At 35.1% G+C, this 20,775-nt stretch overlaps 1 protein-coding gene across 1 annotated transcript in view; it reads right to left on the bottom strand.

The window, feature by feature from the left end:
- Positions 1–2,620: 2,620 nt before the first annotated feature.
- Positions 2,621–20,775, bottom strand: part of LOC134540198 (structural maintenance of chromosomes protein 5) — an 87,174-nt gene continuing 69,019 nt past the window's right edge. Inside the window, 6 exon segments of the mRNA XM_063382773.1 lie at positions 2,621–4,531; positions 5,332–5,427; positions 13,394–13,546; positions 13,548–13,574; positions 15,347–15,574; positions 19,283–19,507. Coding sequence (XP_063238843.1) covers positions 4,403–4,531; positions 5,332–5,427; positions 13,394–13,546; positions 13,548–13,574; positions 15,347–15,574; positions 19,283–19,507 — 858 coding nt within the window. The 3' untranslated portion in view covers positions 2,621–4,402.

Genomic DNA, 20,775 nt, shown 5'->3' with positions numbered 1-20,775 from the left:
GAAATGTAAAATACAGTCCATAATCAAGTAGAGCTGACATGAGAAACAGTGGCCTAACAAAATGTTATGAAGTCCTTTCTTGGAGGGGGGGAAAAGTTACCAAGCCTAAATTAGAAATTAAAAAAATTAGGCTACTGTAAAAAAAAAATCACAAATTTTTGCTTGTTTGTTTCATTTTACAAACAACTTTATGCAACAAAACAATTTTCAATAAAATTTTAACTTGAGAAACGTAAAATACAAAGCAATCCGATCGTAAGAAAACAATAATAAACGGGTATATTCAGTTCAAAGATTAATGTATGCACAAAATATGAGATCCGTTCCTTGGTCAAGCACTTGCACCATTTTCATCATTGCTAGTTTGCGCCATAGTCTCGCTTAATACTGGCCATAGATGCTACTAGCGAAGTGCACAGTCTTCCTGATACTATCCATATCTATGGTGCGATAAAGTTATTTTCTTACGTTTGCAAAGGTAAACAATGAACGTTTTTTAAAAAGAAATCATTAAAACGGAGTTTATAAGGCGGAATATAAAAATAAATTTGTGAATTTTAGGACTTTTCCGCTTCGGAAAAACGTATGAAACGGGAAATTAATGATTTTATAAGTGTATGTTCCGGGAAAGTAAACCATTGTAAATATAGTACTTTCGGCGGGACCAAAATTAATCGGCGTATGACACGGGAAAATGTATGAAACGGGAACGTATCATCGAGGTTCTACTGTATTTGTAATACTGTTCGAATCCATGTACGTACAACGATTCTGGGTTCCGGTAATTGTGGATTCGAACCGTACCCAAAAATATCGGGTACTCGCACATCCCTATTTAGAAGTATTATTGTAATTCTTAATGGTCTGCAACAATGTATTTCCACCCAATTATAGCCTCAAACCCAGAAGAAGCAGGATCTGTGTTTCCAAGCAGTCTATATTTACTGCCAATTTTCACATAGTTTGAGCACAAAGTGATTTGATGGTTACTGGTCTGTAGGTGGTTCTCAAAGCATATGGCGAACAAAAATTGTACGTACATATATTGGAGTTTCGAGGTTTGTGCTGCATCTTCTGCTCCGTACTCTTTGGAAAGTGTACAGCCTGCGCACGGGACTCTCCAAGAACTGGTTTAGGGCCTGGAAAAAAAAAGGCAAGGTGACAACATTACAGCCACTGTCATCGCGACTCTCAGTCTTGCCATGTTTCAGTTCACAGTCAGCATTGGAGTAAGGGATCGAGACTGCATTTAGCGCAAATTTGGGAAGTATAAAAACACACTCCCCGGCACTGTTTTTGTGTTTTCGCACTTGAAAAAAAGAACAAAAATGTTTTACAATTTGTATTTAAAATGCAAACAGAAAGGTGACCCCCATCTTGGACTGACCCATCTTTCATTTAACTTCAATTTCGGAGTATGATCTAAGTTTTATACATAAGGCATAAATTATATCTTTCCAAGCTTTCAAAACTTACCAAAATTTGGCTATAGTTTATGTTTATTGATTTATAACAGTAGGAAGAAATTTTTTTGTAGAGGCAACCACAGAGATATTAGTAACAGCAAAAACAACACTGACTCCATGTTATAAAATTAACTAAGATATACCCTCTCATATGTCAAGCCCCAAACTGTTAAACAAAAATCTTGCTTCTATATTTGTTGCCAAAAATACAATACTTCAAGATGGCGGGGATCAATCCGTCTAAAGTAAACAAAATTTACAATAACGTGATAATATTATACCTTGTTCAAAAACTTGTCCATATCTGAGCATGATGAAATCTCGTTGGGTAGTGAATGCAAAGGAAGGAGACGCCACTCATCATCCAGGTCTTGAAGTTTATCTGAAACAATTCGCGGTAGTTTTAATGCCAGTAGTAGTAGGGAAAGGGTGTTCTCTCTTGTGTTTTGTGACAAAATAATTTTTTGGGCAGTAAACCAACATGAAAGCCTTGATTTCACTTGAAAAATCATCTCTCTTCTTTATTTCTGTGCAAAGAGTTACTAAGAAGGTCCTACATTTGATCTTCAGGTCTTCAAGCTCTGCAAGAATCAATAAAGAATGGCATAGTTACAATGCAAAATTAATTTTTAAATTTTTGTACATCTTTTGTCATTCCACACGTCAGCTAATTCTTTTAGGTTTATATTCTTCATCACATAACTCCAGAATTTACTACACTTTTACATTTCTGAATGATTTTTAATCCCAGGATCTTGAGCTTTACATAAATTTCTAGTGTATTATTATGTTCAGCTACTGTGAATTAAGTTAAAAATTTTAACAATCAAAAAACATGTTGTAAACAGAATTATAATCTAAAATAATGAAATCAACCTATCATTAGTCACAACTATTATAAGTTGAATATCTATAGTGAATCTCAGACTCAAAACTTTTGTAAATGTTCTATGATATTTGGATACAACAGTCCAATTAGTAATAAATATTATTTATCTTATAGTCAGTATTAGGGATATTCTGTGATATAAAAATTATTTGTTTAAAACCAATCCAATCTAATACACAAACTGAAAGGTTTCCAAGACTTATCTTAAAATATAAAATGTTAAAACCATACAGCACAAAACAAAAAAAAAAAAAAAATTGTTCAGTTCAGTTTGTAATATTATTTATTCTATCAAACACAATTAAAAACATTACTAAGTGTATGGTACAGTTTCTTAAATCATTTAATTTTCTGACAAACTGCAGCACATAATAGATTTTTTTTTTCAAAGAAAAATTACAAGTTACCATATACAATTTTTTTTCACGTGTTACATGTGCGACCTGAATACAGCAAAGCTTCCTTATGATAAACTGATAACTTACCCAGCATATCCAAAACACAAACAAACCAAACATTTCTAAATATTTTTGAGTAAACCGTTAGACACAATATGATGCATATTTTTAGTTTACATATACGTGTGTAATGTGCATAACTTAGATTAATGTTTTTAATTTACATTTTGATGATTTGGAAAGATATTATATATGTAGTCTCATTAAGAAAATATATTACATAAAATTTTTCACACCTTATATTTAAATAGTTCAGAGGTTTTACTGTATTCATTATAAATAACCAATTCCTTAATTACTTGAATATAATGGGAAGTTGATGGGTATTTCTGTGATGCAGGCTTGCAGAATCAACATTTGATAAATGAATTAAATATATCAAAGCTTCTTTTGCTCTTGGGTATGAAAATCTAAATCATAACTTTATGATATAATACATACATTAAGTACGTGAAAATAAAACTACATAAGAAAATTTTTGTTTACAAACGTATGAATATTTTCTTAACTCTCTTCAACAAAGTGATTTAATTTATTTTAACTAATTCAAACTAAATGCCAAGTGATTCAAAATTTATGCTCGAATCTATTTAAACAAGAAAACAGTTCAATATTCATACCACAGGTACAACACTATCATAGTTCATAATTCATAAAAATCATGTACAAACAAATGGGTACTATACATACATACATACTAATAAGAAGTACGATTAACAGTCATTAAAAAAAATAATACAGAAGAGTCCCACTAATCCAGACAAGATGGGACCGAACCTTGTCCGGATCACTAGAAGTCCGGATTGAACAGAATTTGCCTTAAAATGCACATGATATAATTTTTGGATGGATAAAACTATTAAAATCCAAATTTTTTTTCTTCATAAATACAACTTTTTTTACAGCTTGATTTTAATTTAATATACTGCTTACTGATACCAAAGTTTTTAACCTACGAACTGATACAGGATTAACACAACAAAAACAAAAATCCTGCTCTTTATTTATTAAAACCTATCCAGATTAACCTACGTTCGGATGAGCGGGATCCGGATTAGCAGGACTCTACTGTACTCCGAAAAATAATTTTAAAACAAATTTAACTACATATAATTTTTGACTGTATGAAAACAGTGATACCATTTCCAATCTACATTTCTTTGAATCAAACATCTAATTTTTAGTATCATCTTCTCGGGTCCTATCAATTTCTTTATTTCTTGAACTGTCCTAAAAGCAACTGTCATATCACTAAAATAATCACATCATGATAAGTTACCAGAATAATGAAAAATTTTTGAATCACCTGCAAGTTTAAAATACACTAAAACTCTTAACTTTATTTTATAAAACTAGTAAGTTTTTTTACTTGGTTTTTTAACACAAAGTATACTAAGGAGTTTTGTAAAATACAAAAAATATAAAATGTATATATGTATATTATTTACACAGGTACAAAATATAAACAGTATTCAAAACACGAGTTGATAAAATAATTTTACAGCCACAAGAGCACCATATCTGGAGAATCGTCAAGAGCTATGCGATCGTGTGCCGCCTTTCGCGCTCCCACAAATCATGGGTGCTCTTTACGTGAGCCGGGGCCTCTTTTTCGAATGCTTGCCGTGGTCTCTGGTCACGAGACAGGGAGCGATCCAACTACCGTTGAAAACGCAGGACACCACAGTTGTGGGCGAGTACTGTAGACCACTCAACAGCTGCAGGACAAAAAATAGTACAATTATTACATTCACACAAAGAAAAGCATATGTATAATTTTTCTCTCGGCAGCTATAACAAGCAACAAATCAAAAATATTCTGGTAAACAAGTCTACCACCAAACATGAAAAAAATTTAAACATTTATTTTTTTTATTTTGATAACTAATTAATTTATTGAATGTGAATGATTTCAAATGAGTTGAGTGAATATTAATGTGTGTCTAAAGAACATTCATTTGGTTTGTATGAAAATGATAAACTAATTTGAAGCGTGATAAAAATCTGACTACCGGTATTTAAAAAATATATTACACAAAATTCATCACAAACTCACATTAAAAACATATTTAAAAATGCCACCTAAATAAATAATTAACTTAATATGTATATTTATCAATTAAAGCTTGAAATGTTTTTGCTACACAAGAGTTAGTAACAGCATATAATACCAAGTTGCAGATTTATACTTTTAATTATTATTAAGTGAAAAACAAAAAAAAAATTAGAACTACATTAATGAAATTTATGTTGCATCGGATAAGAAAATTAGTTTTAAGTTGACTTAAATAGTCCCAAATTGTGTTAAAATAATTCAAAAAAGCATTAAGTATGAATGAAAAAATTATTTTTCATTTTGTTAAAATTTTGTTCTGCTGAGAAAATTGTATGTAATTTTATAGAAATAATATAAGATTACATACATATATTTTGTTTAAGCTCTCAAGTCAATTTCAAAATTTCAAACAGTTAAATTCATCCATAAATTTTACAGTAAAGGTAAAAAAAAATTGTTTACCTTTGGTGTCAATAGAAAATACTGTGGCGAGTTTGGTAAGCTAGTGGTTGCTACTAGGAGATCAAATATCATGCGCTCGTTGAACTTGTCCATTCCCTGAAACAAAAAAAAAAGTACATGTTATTGTTCTTCATGTCTTTTGAATCACACAATTCAAAAATGCCATGATGGGAAATGCTATTACCTAATACAATTGACGTCGTCCGGGCCTGCGGCCCCTTTGAGCCCGATATGACACCGCCCAACCACCGTTTCAGTTCAAACCTCCCGCTCGTGCGTGCGTGTGTGCGTGTGTGTCTAGCCCGGCAAGAGGGCGCTTAGCTGCAGTGCGCCGCACCCCTAATTTGCTACGTTTTAATATTATTTGTAAACCCTTTTTGTTTTCATTCGTCTTTGCCCCAGTGTTGTGCAATTTACTTGTGTTTTCTGTAATTTAAATAGGTTACCTTAAATAACTATAGACGTTGCCCGGGCGGACCCGAACAGGCACGGACTTGGACGAGGATAGGAATGCTTTTATATGAATTATCATTAAATAAGTAAATAGTAACAAACTTTCCATTGTCAGTAATTTTTATATATTTTTAATGTTTATCTGTAATTTACTCAACTTTCGCCGGGGCACGGAGTCGTAGAATACAGTAACGGTAATTGTGTTGGCGCGAAGGGCGCCATGTTGCCACCTGCGAGCGATGAGCTCAGCCCAGTCGATCTTCATCACTGACCGAGAGCAGACGCGCCAGCACCCCGGGGACTTCAACCTTTGTTCTGCACTGACCAAGTAATTCTGTCTCGTTAAGTATTTCTGAATCTCTTTCGCTCGTCATCCTCGGGGCAGCTCTCGGCCAGCGGGCTGTTTAATTAATTAATTGTCTCAGTCGAGTTTTTTTCATCACCGTGTAATAAGTATACTTTGCAGCATGGCCACGTGTGTGGACCATGCCTTCACCTAAACCGATTCGTGCCTCAGGCTTTTTAACCGTGTAATGTGTAACGTGTAACGGGCGTGTAGAGAGACGTGTTAGTGAAATTAAATCTGGAGAATAAATATAAAGTGAGTACTTATTTAATCACGTGGTGAGTGAGTCTAGGAGTGTGGCGTGCCCGACGCCTAGAGCGGGCCAGGTCTGGGTAGCTAGGATAGAAAGGGCTGGTAACTCGTCCCCACTTGGGCTACGTCACGCCCTGAGTGAGAGACTCCGCCGGGTCCACGTGCCCTTCCACGTGGTGGCGCCCATAGTTAACATCTCGAAATCACCGGCAATGCGCGATCAGCCCTCACAGTAAAACTCGCTTAAGACGTTCCCCGCGTAAGAAGTTTTCCCGTTTATTAAGTTTAAAAAATTATTCCCTTGATCACTTCCATATACCCCTATGTTAATATTTCCCTTTCATAATGTTTGTCTTTATATATGCTTCCCGCATATAACGTTCAGCATTTGTGGGAAAAAAATAAAATAATAACGTTTATCTTTAAGCTTATAAACAATTTTTAAGGTTAATTTTAAAAATTTAAATACCGTATTGGCCCAAATATAAGGCGACTTGCAGTTTCAGGAGGCCAAACAAATGTAAAAATAATTTTGGTAGAAATTAATGTGAAAATTCATTAGACATACATTTTGTGATGATAAATCCTTTTTGCATTTACGTATACCACATTTAACTTTCCGTTTCACTTAAGCTACGTATTACTATTTAGTAGTGTGTTAAACGTAACAAAGCAAACAAAGAATGCAGCTTGCCGGAACAAAACAAGTGGCTAACTGCCATGGTGAAGCATACGGCCATGAATAACTTTGGTGACGTTACCGCGAATATTTGTCCATATTACTCTCTGACAATCTCTCTCTGTCCTATAAATTTTAAAGAATAATCTATGATAATTATGTTGTTTGAAAGGATTTTACATAAATAAAGGGTGGAGTACTGTGAAATTATTAAAATAGCTTTTGAAGCACCGTACCAAATTCCTGTAAATATGGCGTCTTCGTGCGTGTTCGGCAATGTTTGTTTTACAACAAAGAAATATTGTGGAAAGATAGTTGCCAGCCGTGAATTTCCAAAATTTACATCCGAAATGTTCTTAACATTTTCTGTTTGTAGACGTAAACAATCGTTCTGAAAATAGCTGTGATATTTTAGTACAAATATTTCCGTTAAAAATCTGAAAATAAATTACCGCAAATGTTAACACGCGATTGTGCACAAAGTACAAATATGAATTGTGTAATAAAAGGTTGCCATTTTGAGATGATTCAACATTCACATTTTTAGTCAAGAACAAATATTTTAATTTTCAACTTTAAACTATTGTGAATTACTGCAATATTGGGTGGATTTATCATTTTCCCCGTGTGAGTTAACGAAGTTTTAGTTAATATAAAAAATCGTGAACTTTTTTTTTAACAATGTTTCTAATGTAGCTTTCAGCTTGGAACTAATGTTTCCGGTACCGACGCCTTGGGTGCGAAAATAAGGCGATTTCCAATTTTCGCATCTCTCGTTTATGTAAAAATGGTTGCCTTATATTCGGACTAATATGGTATTGTTTTTTGCCAGTGTTTTGATAATTCTTTTTTATTGTGCTTATTAAATTTAATACAGTTTTAAACTTTGTGATGCATCAGTCCAAAAATGTGTTGAAACAAACGAAATTGACCAAAGTATTTTTTTTAAACAGTAAATATTGTTTTTTCTTGCCAGTGTTTTGATGATTCTTTTTTTATTGTATGTAATTACAGTAGAATCCCAGTGATGCGAACCCTCACGGTTTCCGGAAAAACGGACTTATAAACGGAATGGTCGCAATAGAGAATTCGGGCCAATTCCCCCCCCCCCCCCCCCCCCCCTCAAATACAAATACATGAAAAATCGCTGTGACATGTTTTTGGAGTAGATAATCACAGCGACAGGCCGACAGGATGCGCTCCCGCCCTTGCCGTCAGCGATGTTTATTTTGACAGCTCAAGCAATTATCTTTTCCACGACCCTTCACAGCGTAAAAAAAAAGAAGAAAAAACACGTTCGAATGCAAATGGAAAAGTAACTATGCAGTAAAATAAATATATTTACGGCCCTGCTAAATTTTTCTATTCAATAAAATTCGAGGTATTAGTGATTTTTCAGCAGAAACTGCTGTGTGACTAATAAATAGGGCCACGATTATATGGTGAATCGCGAAATCTTCCGCGAATTTATATGGAAAATGCGAAAAAAGCGATTTTTAAGAAAAACTGCTAAATAACACCGAAATTAGGCCTACACAATACAAGTCTCTTATATTTTAATGTGAAAAGTCATGAAGCGAAAACTACATACACTAGAACCCCGATTTTACGTATGCTCACGGTTCCACGGATTGCATTCGTAAAATTGCTGCCTTCGTAAAATCGGGGGTTGCCCATTTTGACCCCCCATCAACCAGAACAAAAAGATTGGTTTACGTTTGTATTAAATGTTTCTAGTATTATCCGTGTGTATTTGGTCATAAAAATAATATACTTTTAAATATGATTACTATTAACGCAACAAAAAGAAAACCCCCGACGGAAGCGTGTGAACATGGAATGTATGCTGACCCGCCTCGCCAGCCGGCCGCCGGCGCCACGCAGACGGGCGACCGCTCACTCACTCGCCTGCCCGCCGCCTGCCTTCCCTTCCCAACCCAGCGCTGGGCTACCGTCTGTCACGTAGCAAACATTAAAGATTATTTAATGTTTGCTATGCGACAGGATACCACGTTATTTAAATCTGCCCGCCTAATACAAACTGTTATTTCTACGATTACGTGAATAGTGAACAGTGTGGATTATTAATGCTAATAGCAACAGAAGCTTGATAGTCAAGACTTGCCCGGGTCCTGGTTGATAAGCTGGAAGAATTTCCTGCCTTGCATTTCTACGTGCTTCCTCTAATCAGCTTTAGGGCGCCGTCTGGTCAGCGTGTGTTAGTGAAGCGGGATGATCAGAGCGACACTCAATGGTAGTTCTAGTGCGGTAAAACCTCATAGTGCAAGGCTCTGAACTGGCGCGCAGTCATCTCGTTCCCGTCAGATAACTGTGAAATTTGAGCGGTGACCTTAACATTATATGGCGGAAAAATAAAGATAAAGGTGTAATGCATTTCCCTCTGATACTTTCAAGAAATTTGTAATGGGTTTTTTACACCTAAAACTTCGAAAACATGCCTTTTAGCCATTTTATCTCCTCTAAATCCTCTTGATCGGATATCAAAAGAACCAGCTGGGCATTAACAAATTCTTAAATGCTTTTCGTAAACAGACTGCAGTCGGATATCTAGTGTAGTTTGGAAATTGCGTAGGTTTTTCGTGGCTGTGCGCGGCACACGACTGCAGTTGCCATGTGTCACGCGCCCAGAATGTTGCCCGGCAGGAAGGGCGAATATAGTTAATTTGCGGTAAAAATAAATACTTTTACAGCCCTGCTAAATTATTCCATTAAAGAAATTTTGAAGTTTCAGTGATTTTCCAGCAGAAATAATGTTGTGTAACTAACAAACAAATTGCATCAAAACAATTAACGGTAAATGGCTGTCGCGGGGGCCCTTAAAATTTTTACATTTTACCAGAAATGGACTATACAAACCTGGCTTTCGTCGCACGCAGTTTGGAGAAGGGGAGGAAGGATGTTGACAGATTCACATGCCAAAGGACGTTGCGGGAGGAGGGGGAGAGAGACACGATGGTTTGTATGCCTGGGAGGGATGAACCTTGAAGTCTGAAGCCAGAAAATGCAGAACTTTTAACAATGGTAGCATTTTCGTAATTTTTGTGTAAAAGTGTGCATAGCAAAACTTTCTACAGTTTCTTATTTTAATGTGTCAGCCAAAAAATTGGAACTGTGATGACCTGATGAGCGATGGTACTTTTTAAGAGAAATTGTTTAAACAGAACATTAAAATGTTGATTACATGTAATTCTTAACAACACAATAGGCCCAACTGCTATTTTTTATGTCACAATCGTGAAATATATTGTGTAAGTACCATGAATAGCTTAAAAACCCATATTTTTTTAAAAGACGAAATAATGACGAAATGTGTGGTTTTAAATGACGAAATCAGGTTCAAAATAAAACCATATAATCTTGGCTCTACTAATAAACAAATTGTATCATAATAACTTAAACTTATAACGTATTTATTAACGGCGAAGGACAGTCGTATAAGCCCATAAAAATATTTTACCGAAAATGGACTATACAACCTGGCTTTTGCCGCACGCGGTGTGGGAGGGGAGGACAGCTGAGACGGCTTTTCGTACGATAGTGAACGCGCCGAGCTCGGCTAGACACTGCAGCGTAGACAGTCTAGAGGGGTGGTATCTATTTTTAGCCGTCTTTTGTATGCCTGCCTGCTTACAGTACAGCTCTCGCCAAGATAAACGTGAACACATAGCGCCCAACAAAGTGTAACAGACTTGTTTTTCAGCCGATTTTACTCAAATTTTCGACTTTCTCTGCTCGAATTTTTCACGGTTTCTCAAAAAAACGGTCGTATAAACGGAATGGACGCATCAGAGGGGGGTCGCATCAGCGGGATTCTACTGTATTAAATTTAATACCGGTATAAAATTGTGATGCATTAGTCCAAAAATGTGATGAAACAAACAAATTTAACCAAGTATTTTTAAAAACAATAAATGTTAGTTATTGCTTTTTTTTGCTAGTGCTTTGATAATACTAATTTTAATGTGCTTATTAAATTAAATACAGTTTTAATAATTCAATTTACTGATAAAAAATATATTAGTTATTCCGTTATTCCAGCATGTCAATGATAGTACGTGTATTTTTGTGTGAATACAGCACATGTCATTTGAGTAAAATCGATTTTTACGTTGGAAATTACTTTTCCCTTTTAAGAAGTTTTCCCTGTTAAGAAGTTTTAAGCATCCAGTCTCTTGAAAAACTTCTTAATAGGGTTTTACTGTAAATAGTAAATACGTTTTGTACCATATGTAGTCCAGTGCGAATATCAGCTTTATATTTTAAATATCAGAACATGCTCAAATACTACAAATATGAAATTTGTATATGATTGATTATATTTTTTTATGATGGTTTAAAAGCAACTGGTTGTAATGTTATGTCGTGATATGTTAATGTTGTGCCCACTTCAAAAGTATATCAACAGGTGGTGAGTATGTTACAATACTAGATAGATAAATGCATAAAAAAATTATAATCAAGTGTTATGTTACATTTTTACTTTTAGGAATCTTTTTGCAGTGGTTGCTACCTGCTTATTGAATTATTGTTGACTTATTTTAATCTTTATAAAAAATTATAAAACATTTCCAATTATCCTGCCGTCTCAAATTAATCCATTCTGCTGTTAACTGTGCACATGTTGGAAAAAAAAAGTCTAATTATACAAGGCCCATTATATATATTTGAACTGGTAATATACACATTTGTATTGTGGAACAATCACTTAACATCACTGCCAATAGTTGCACAAAGTGATATGGAAAAACTTCACTGCACATCAAATAAAAAAAAATTAATTATTTCACAAAGTAAGTATTGAAACTGAATTGTATATTAATAATAAATTATTCGTATTATTATTTTTAATTTCAGATATTTGTACAGGCCTAATTATAATTGCATGTTAACTAGAAACACAAATTATTTGCTAATATAAGTGAATAAATTTTAATGTGTACCAGGGAATACGTTTAGTCAACAGCAGATATTAAATTGTGCCAATGACTGTAAAGCACAAATGTTTCTAATTCCCAATCCTACAATTCAATATAACACAGATTAAATATTTTGTTACAATTGGAACCAGACCAGATGTGCTGAAAATATATAAGTTCATTTGTTTGAAAAAAATATATAGACTGCACCTTCAGCCAGTACCTGAACTTGGCCACTGGGTAGTTCTGTGCGAATACTCATTTTTTGATGCAAAGCGAATATCAAATCAAATGTTTAAAATATGGTCAAAGTTGAATTGAATTGCTAATATTGTCCCTAGTGTCGTATTATATTTATTTTATAAAATACAGGACTGAAGTGAAGAAATAACCATCTAACATTTGTAATGTTTCAAATGGTTAAGTGATTAACCCATTGCCCCCTATGTATAAAACATCATTCAAAAAATTATAATACAACCACGCACAATATTAAAATTGAGCTTCATAAAATCAAAAGGAGTGCCTCCTTTTGATATTTTTTTTTTTAAGTAACCAACTCTATTCAAGCAAAACACAAAAATACTAAATATTTAAAATTTAGACCTCTGATGATTTAAAGCTTTGCAAAAAAAAATGTGAAGCTTCACTTAAGACGCAAAGCTTTTCATCAAAACCAAATGTTCATATAAAACAAATACCAAATTTCCTGACGAAGTCAAATCAAATATTAAAAAGTGCTTTAATTCATTCACTTAAGACGAAACTTCGCACAGGGCTACCACCGGGTCACTGACAGCATTTTTATTAGCTCGCTCATAGTTTATCATCACTAGAGACCTGCAAAATTCGCGGTTTCGATGGGCCTTCAGGATGGACTGCGCATACCCCTGTACACTCGGGCAAACAACGCCAAGTTCGTCGGCCGCCGACTTGTAAAGTCGTCTCAGCTTTTTTTGTCTGCGATTCGATCCTTCTTTTGGTTTGAGGGTTCAAAACTGGTCGAGATTCGTCCAGACGAACAGTAAGCCAATAGCAAAATTATCTAAAGAGATGTATATATGCGTTTGAATTCTAGCCCATCACCGAGTGAATCCGCGAATTTTGCACAGGTCTCTAATCATTACTGTCAGTTTACATTTCAGTACTCTCTCTCCCTCTCTCTCCCTCTCCCCCTCTCCCCCCTCCCTCTCTCCCTCCCTCCTCTCTCTCTTCTCCTATCTCTCTCTCTCTCTCTGTGTGTGTGTGTTTGTTTGTGTGTGTTTGTTTGTGTGTGTGTGTGGCTTTATTTCACGGGTGCATTTCCATGATTGCTGACTGGAGAAGAAGACCCAACGCTCATCTCTTGTTTCACCCACACACTGTGTGCTGTGTGTCTGGGAACGGGCCCCGCACCTGGTTGATCTCGTCGACGCAGCAGAAGGGCACCCGGGTCAGCCCTTGCAGCGAGATCATGAACACGGCGGTGGAGACGGACCGCTCCCCCCCGCTCTGCAGGTGCTTGTTGAGGTCCTGCAGCTCGTCCTCGCTGCGGAACTTGACGCGCACCGCGCAGGCCGTACTGGTCGAAGTCGTCCTGGAAGGGAGCCGGAGACCGCCGGTGAGCCGCCACACCGCGGGAAAAGTGGCGGGGAGTCAAGTTCTTTAAGAGGTTAGAACGTGACAAGCAAAAAAAAAAAAAAAAAGTGGAATCTTTTACTTCTTTACCAGCATATAATACCAAGTTGCAGATTTGATACTTTTAATTATTATTAAGCGAGAAACAAAAAAAAAAAATTAGAACTACATTAGTGAAATTTATGTTGCATCGGATAAGAAAATTAGTTTTAAATTAACTTAAATAGTCCCAAATTTTGTTAAAATAATTCAAAAAAGCAGTAAATATGAATGAAAAAATTATTTTTAATTTTGTTAAAATTTTGTTCTGCTGAGAAAATTGTATGTATTTTTATAGAAATAAAATAAGAATACATATAGTATTTTGTTTAAGCTCTTAAGTCAATTTCAAAATTTCAAACAGTTAAATTCATCCATAGATTTTCCAGTAAAGGCAAAAAAAAAAAATAGTTTACCTTTGGTGTCAATACAAAATACTGTGGCGAGTTTGGTAAGCTAGTGGTTGCTACTAGGAGATCAAATATCATGCGCAGCATTATGTTAAACGTGCCACTTATGTTCAGAAAACTGTAACAGTTAACCTTTTTTAAATTATACTTTACACTTTTTTTTTTTAATTAAACATTATAACCAAGGTTTCTATTAAATTTTTTTCCCCCAATTTACAAGTTATTTGAAGTATAACCAAACAAAATTTTGTTTGCAGTGAGGTTATAAACTTGATATCAAAAACAACTGAGAAAAATGGTTTGACATTATTTTTAAATTTTTGTCAATTAGATTAGCTAATTATTATGGTTCAATTAACATTCAAGAATTTCTCCAAGAAAAAAACATTTGGATGCCTGTGTTGTTCTGGTTTCTTTCAAGTTTCAAAACCAGCAAATGTTTCTGTATAAATTGAATTTAGCTTTTCTGCCCAAAACTTTTATCTGTGAATTTTGTTTATTCTGTTGTATTCTGTGTGGTGGTACAACAAAGCAAAATATGACATCTATTCATCTTGGAAACTATTCACATTCAATTTGAAAATACTTGACTTCCAAAATCCACTATTCGCACATCCCTAACAACAAAATAAATTAAAACTGTACACTTTAAAGATTAAATTACATTTGAATTGTATGAAAATAAATAAATGTTAAAATCACTGAACCAAAATTAGAATTTATCTTCACCGTCTGGATTATGACGCCAGCATTTATTGGGCCTACCTAGTTCATGGTTTGAGGTTACGTTAGCATAAAAATAGTTAAACAAAATTAATTTTTAGTTTAGTGCAAAGATTTTACTCCTTTTTTTCCATGGTTTTTTTCAATCATTTTTAATATCACATAATGAACCAGCAAACCTCATTCAAATATATTTAGTGTAAAAGCCATAAATCTTTTATCTTCATAAAAACCAAAACCAAGGTTCTTGATGTGAAACTGAACCAGATCCAAACCGACTACTAAAAACCAGAACCACACTACCCTACTATTTACCATATAATCTTCCCCCTATAAATAAGATTTAGCATTACAAAAACCAAACAAAATACAGTAAAACCTTTTTTAAGAAAAACAAAATACAGTAAAATCTTTTTAAGAAAATCTTACGAACAAAAAAAGAATTTTGCATTTGATGTATTAATATATACAATTATACCTTTTTGATAAATTTTCCCTGTTAATAAGTCCAAATTAGTAAGTACCTTGCGAAACATCTTAACAGCAAAGAAATGCTTACCTCGTTGGTACCTGTTTGAAGTTTCACCTCTCCCGCACACTTGAGAGTGGCGAAACAATCACTAAACTTCCTGGAAATGTTTTCAACCAACTCATTTAGTGAGCCCAGCCATTCTTTTTTCACCTCATTCATGGAGCTCTTGATGGTTACCGAGCTGTTTGTCTTTGCCTCCAGTTGCGCCTTCAAGTCTTCGATTTGCTTCTTTCTGTTCTCGAATTCTACCAGAACCTGTGACACAAAAGAACGCTAACAGCTAAGTAACTCTTTTAACTAATACACCTCGCAGCCCTAGGATTTTTCTTGCACTACAGACTCTCACTTTTTTTTTGTAAGGCATTCATCCAAAAACACACATGCAGACATCAGAAATATTTTCCACTTACCATGTTTTATCCCATTATCATAGCACATTTTATACTAAAATCAAGTTTGAAAAGTAGGGGTGCGAATTTTATGCAAGAAAAGTATTTTTTATGAGGTAAAGTTATTCATAAAAAAACAAAATCTATTCATGAAAAGTATGTTTAATTAAGAAGTAGAGTATACAAAAGCATGCCAAATGATTTAAATTAGTTCATGCAACAAAAACATATTTTGTTCAACTTCAAACAGAAAAACGAAAACTGTGACCTGAATGTGAGCTCATCGTAGTACACTATAAACACAAAAGAGTTTACTCTGCACATGACAGAGAGCACATGTTGCATGCAATAGGTTGACATCAGCCGGGGCTTCGCCCCATGACCCTGGTCATCCTCCGTTTCCCTCCCCATCCCTGTCCTGCCCGGCATTTGTACCGATACGTACGTAGTCGTGTGGGTGTTTGAATTGCGTGCCACGAACTGCCGCAAGAGGGCGCTTAGCTTCAGTGCTTCGTACCACTAAAACACCTAAATTAATATTGTAACATTGTAAGCCTTTTTCTTTTAACCCCTAAATAATGTTACGACAGGTCAGCTGAGTGAGTGTTCTTTTGTTTCTTAATTAGATAATTTTAGTAAAGTAAGTGCAAGCACGGCCAATGACGCTCCCTAGCGGGCGACGACGGAACTAATAGTATAAAACTTTATTTAAAATGTTTTCCATGTACAAGTAGTTATTACAGAAAGTCAATGTATGTATGTATTAATTTTGTAAGAGGTTCATGTTATTCTTTCTAATAACCCGGGGCACGCAGTCTTACAAATGATAACGGTAATTGTGTTTGGCGCGAAGGACACCATGTTTCCCGCCGCGAGCCTTGGCTCGCCCCAGTCTCCTTCTTCAACCGACCGAAAGCAGACGTCTCTGCAAACACCCCGAGGACATCACCGTTGATTCACTGATAGGTAGCTCTGTATATTTAATTAATCTAAACCGCTTTATTATTATACTCGGGGCCTCTCTCGGTCGGTGGGGGCTGTATCTTAAATAGTTTTTATACTCCCAGGAGTTTTTAGCAATCTCTCTACGTAAAAGCTTGGGGCGGCCACGTGTGTGGTCCACCTCCTCAATCTATACCAATTGGTGCCTCGGGCGTTTCAACCGTGTAAAGGAGAGGAGTGTAAGAGGGCGTGTAAATCAGCTTAAACGAGTCACGTGTTGTGTTTGGGGGCCACGTGGGTCCTTCCTCCAGTCAGCGGCGTGTGGGATGCCCTAAGAGCCCACTGCGATTAGGTAGGAGCGTGCCTGACCCGGAGAGCGGGCTAGGTACAGGTGTCAACACCGGAGTCAGGAGGGCCAATATCTCGCCTCACACGGGCCACGTGATGTCCTGAGTAAGAGTTTCCAGTCGGGTCCACGTGCCCACTCACGTGGTGGCGCCCACTATTTCCGAAATCAGTATAAAACGCAACACCGGTAGGCCTTCAAGGTGAGCTATCAATATTGATATTTGACTGTATGCGCACATTCTATACTGGCATCAACGTAACCCAACATGAATGTGATGCAAACTAGCGCTGGCTACACTTTTATACAAAGTACACAGAGACAAGACAAATAGATAAAGGTTATAACATTTGAAAATTTCTTTAAAATAAAATTTACACATCCGACAACTCTGTCTTTCTATTAATTAAATAAATAAGTGGTAATATCCAAACAAGTAATAGATTTCAACTTTAAAATACATTGTTTTAAATGGGAAAAGAAGTTTATTGGGCGACGTCTTACATAAAAAATATATTATTGAGAAAATAGCGGGACTGAAACATTTGACCATATTGGACGGGAATTCTTATTGTGCTGATACATGTAAAACAAGTTTTGATGTAATTGTAATTACTGTATTTTTCCATTATAACTACCAAACTGCCTGACAGCAATTTGTTGCATGGTGCTTTATCCTGTCATGTTTACTACCTACACAAAGCACGAATTTTTATTTTTTCACAAATTTTGACACCTAAAAATAACAATGCGACGATATGCAAGTGTGACGATTATGCAATGAAACACATACATTTTCTGGAGCTTTTAATTTTTGTAGCAAACAAAATATTATTTAGTTTCTAAAGCTATTTCTTAATGCAGAAAATAAAATATTTTTGCTTTTGCAATAATTTTAGTATTACTGAATTATCCCTTCAAAAATAAAATAACAGCTCTAGGGTGTTAAATATATAAATTTAAAACTAACCCGGAGGGCTAACCAACAGTATACATGTGCTAGTATAACTAGCATAGGCAAGAATACAGTTGCCAAACTTGAAATGATGACAACTGGTAAGTGTAAAAAATGCAAAGATATAATTATTGTTAATGGTTTGGATTATACCAAATACTTTTAGAGATATTACAGTGAAATATCAAAGCAAAAAACTTTTCTTTAAAGTTGAGATGGACGTGGCTGCAAATTGTTGAGTCAAGTTGAGCCAATTCATTATTTATACTATCAAGTAGAGTAGATTACTAACTTGATTATTTTTAAGTCCAACCAAAAATTGAGTAGAGCTCAAGTATCAAGTAGTTGTAAAAGTTATTTTTGAGGTGTTGTAAAATAGTGTTGTATTAAATTTTTTTTTTTTTTTAATTCAAAGACCATATTAATATTTGTCAATTATGTTTATGTTTTCACTATTTGAATAACCAAACATACTCTATTTAACACCATTCAATGTAGATGTTAGAAACTGTAAATAAACTATAAAATTATTGAAACGAAAATTATGCATACAATTGGAAGAAAGGTTAACTCAATTACTATTTTTTTTTCCTTCCCCTGTTTTCCGATAAATAAGATTTCTCCCACTTCAAAAATTGTAAAAAAAAAAAAAAAATTACAAACTTCATATCATGTGTATAAAACAAAGTGTAATAAACTAGATGCAAAATGCACAATAGCCTCTTTCATAAAAAAAATAAATTATCTTCAATTTTGAATAGATAATCAAAGATATGAATATACAAGTACTTTTGGTTTTGCTACATTCGTGCCGAACATCGATATTATTGATTGTGCCGCAGAAAAAAAGAAATATACATTGGAGATATTATATTTTCTTTTCCAAATTTGTTTTTGTGTTACAAATTTCTGCTAAGATGCTGGCCTTCCATTCCAAAATGGTGTCAATTTCTAGCGTTTTGAAATGTAAATAGCAGGATGTGTGTTTTGGGGCACTATAACTATGTAAAAGTACACCATAATGTCAATATTTATCAAGTTTTAACAAAAATTTTGTTTAATCCCATCCAGTCAAGTACAATGAACTTCCGAGCTGGGTTTATTTGAAGTTATTAGCTTGACTCTGCATGAGTTTCTTTAGTCTCGCCACATTTCCACTTTTAAGATATTCTTACATTTAAGTACACACGTATTTTATATTCATTACAAGATGTTTGAAAGCAAGTAACTGTTAACCATACTGTACTTTCATTACTAAGCACCAAAATCTAAAGTTTTAATGAGGTTTCAGCGTACACGTCTCATCGTGTAGTTAAAAAACGGCAACTTACGCTGCTGTCGGCTCCCACCAGACAGTCCAGCTTGCCCCGGATCACTTCCATGTCAGACTCCAGGCTCTCCAGGTCATCCGTCAGGCTCTGGAAGGCCTTCCGGAAGGGGCCGAAGCCATCGCTCTGGGGGGTCAGCCCGTCCGTGAGGCGCTTCGCTGCAGCCATGGCACTCTTCACGTCATCCTTCACACCTTCCACGTCGCGCACTGCCTGCCTTAGTGCTTCCTGTCAGCACCAGACAAGAGAGATGAGCCAGCTATGACCTCAGTCCCTCAAATACCATTTAACCTCTAGTATCTATTTCATTAATTTTGTAAGATCTATTTCAGAGTTTATGTGTGTGTGTGTGTATACATATATCACATTTTTAATTACATAATTGCCGTAATTTTTCATGAATCACTTCCATACTAATACATTAAATCTAGTAGTGGAAAATCTCTGTCGAGTTCGTTAATGGGCAATATCAGACAAAAGATGTAGAAATTAAAAAGGTTTTTTTGAAAAACAGAAAAATCGCTGTTATCGTGATCACAAATAGTTTTGGGGTCTATGGGTCATGAAACGCAAAATTGTATAAAAAAATTTACGGTAGTCGCACCATGGTAATGACTACAATAGGTAGTATTTACGTAAAATCTACCTAAAAAAGTAGAGAATAACCAGGTATAGATATAAAATATGTGGAAGTCTCAAGTAAACAAAGCCATCCTACTATTTGATTAAATAGCAAAAGATCTGAAAAAAAGTGTTTATCTTTTGTACTACCATGCACAGCACAAACAGTAACTTATCACATTTATGTTATTCATCATTACTATCAATTTGTGCTGTAGCGGAGAAAATACTACATTCAAGATATCAAAATTTGTCTCTTGTGATACAAATCTATATCATATCATATTATTTACTCGCATATAGGTCGCCATCGCAGATAGGTCGCACCCATAATTTGAGGTCTTGAATTTGGTATTTAAGATTCCCCCGATATAGGTCGCACCGGTAATTCATTACTCACTCAACGCTCCGCCCAAACTCGTGACCTTGCATCAGCAGCCAGCCAATAGACGCGAGCTTAGCGGAAAAAAGTTGTGACATAAATACAGTATCAGAAATTAACAATCAGCCACGTTCATACATTCGTGAGTTTACGTTTTTCCCTCGTGCATTTTAGATTGTCTCCTGCTATAATTACTCGGACTTTTACACGCCTAGGCTTAAATTATTACATGTTTAGAAATAAAAGCAACTTTTCATGTTATAAAATATGTATATTTTGCGATTTAAAATGTTCATTGCCGACTATAAACGTTACGTTTTTCACGATGTTTTTAGGCCTACTAGCTAATCTTATCTACTCTTAAAGTACCCACTGTATTTTCTGGTTGTTTATGGTTGTTACGTGACGTAAATAGCGGGATGGATTCGATTTTTGAGTCGTAATTTGCGTGAAAGTATTGTATTGGACTAAATGGGAACTAAACAGGACCTGA

This window comes from Bacillus rossius, chromosome 16, assembly GCF_032445375.1.
Source record: "Bacillus rossius redtenbacheri isolate Brsri chromosome 16, Brsri_v3, whole genome shotgun sequence".
NCBI classification, from domain to species: domain Eukaryota; kingdom Metazoa; phylum Arthropoda; class Insecta; order Phasmatodea; family Bacillidae; genus Bacillus; species Bacillus rossius.
Note: the sequence above shows the minus strand (reverse complement) of the source record. Positions and strands in the feature narration are given on the sequence as shown.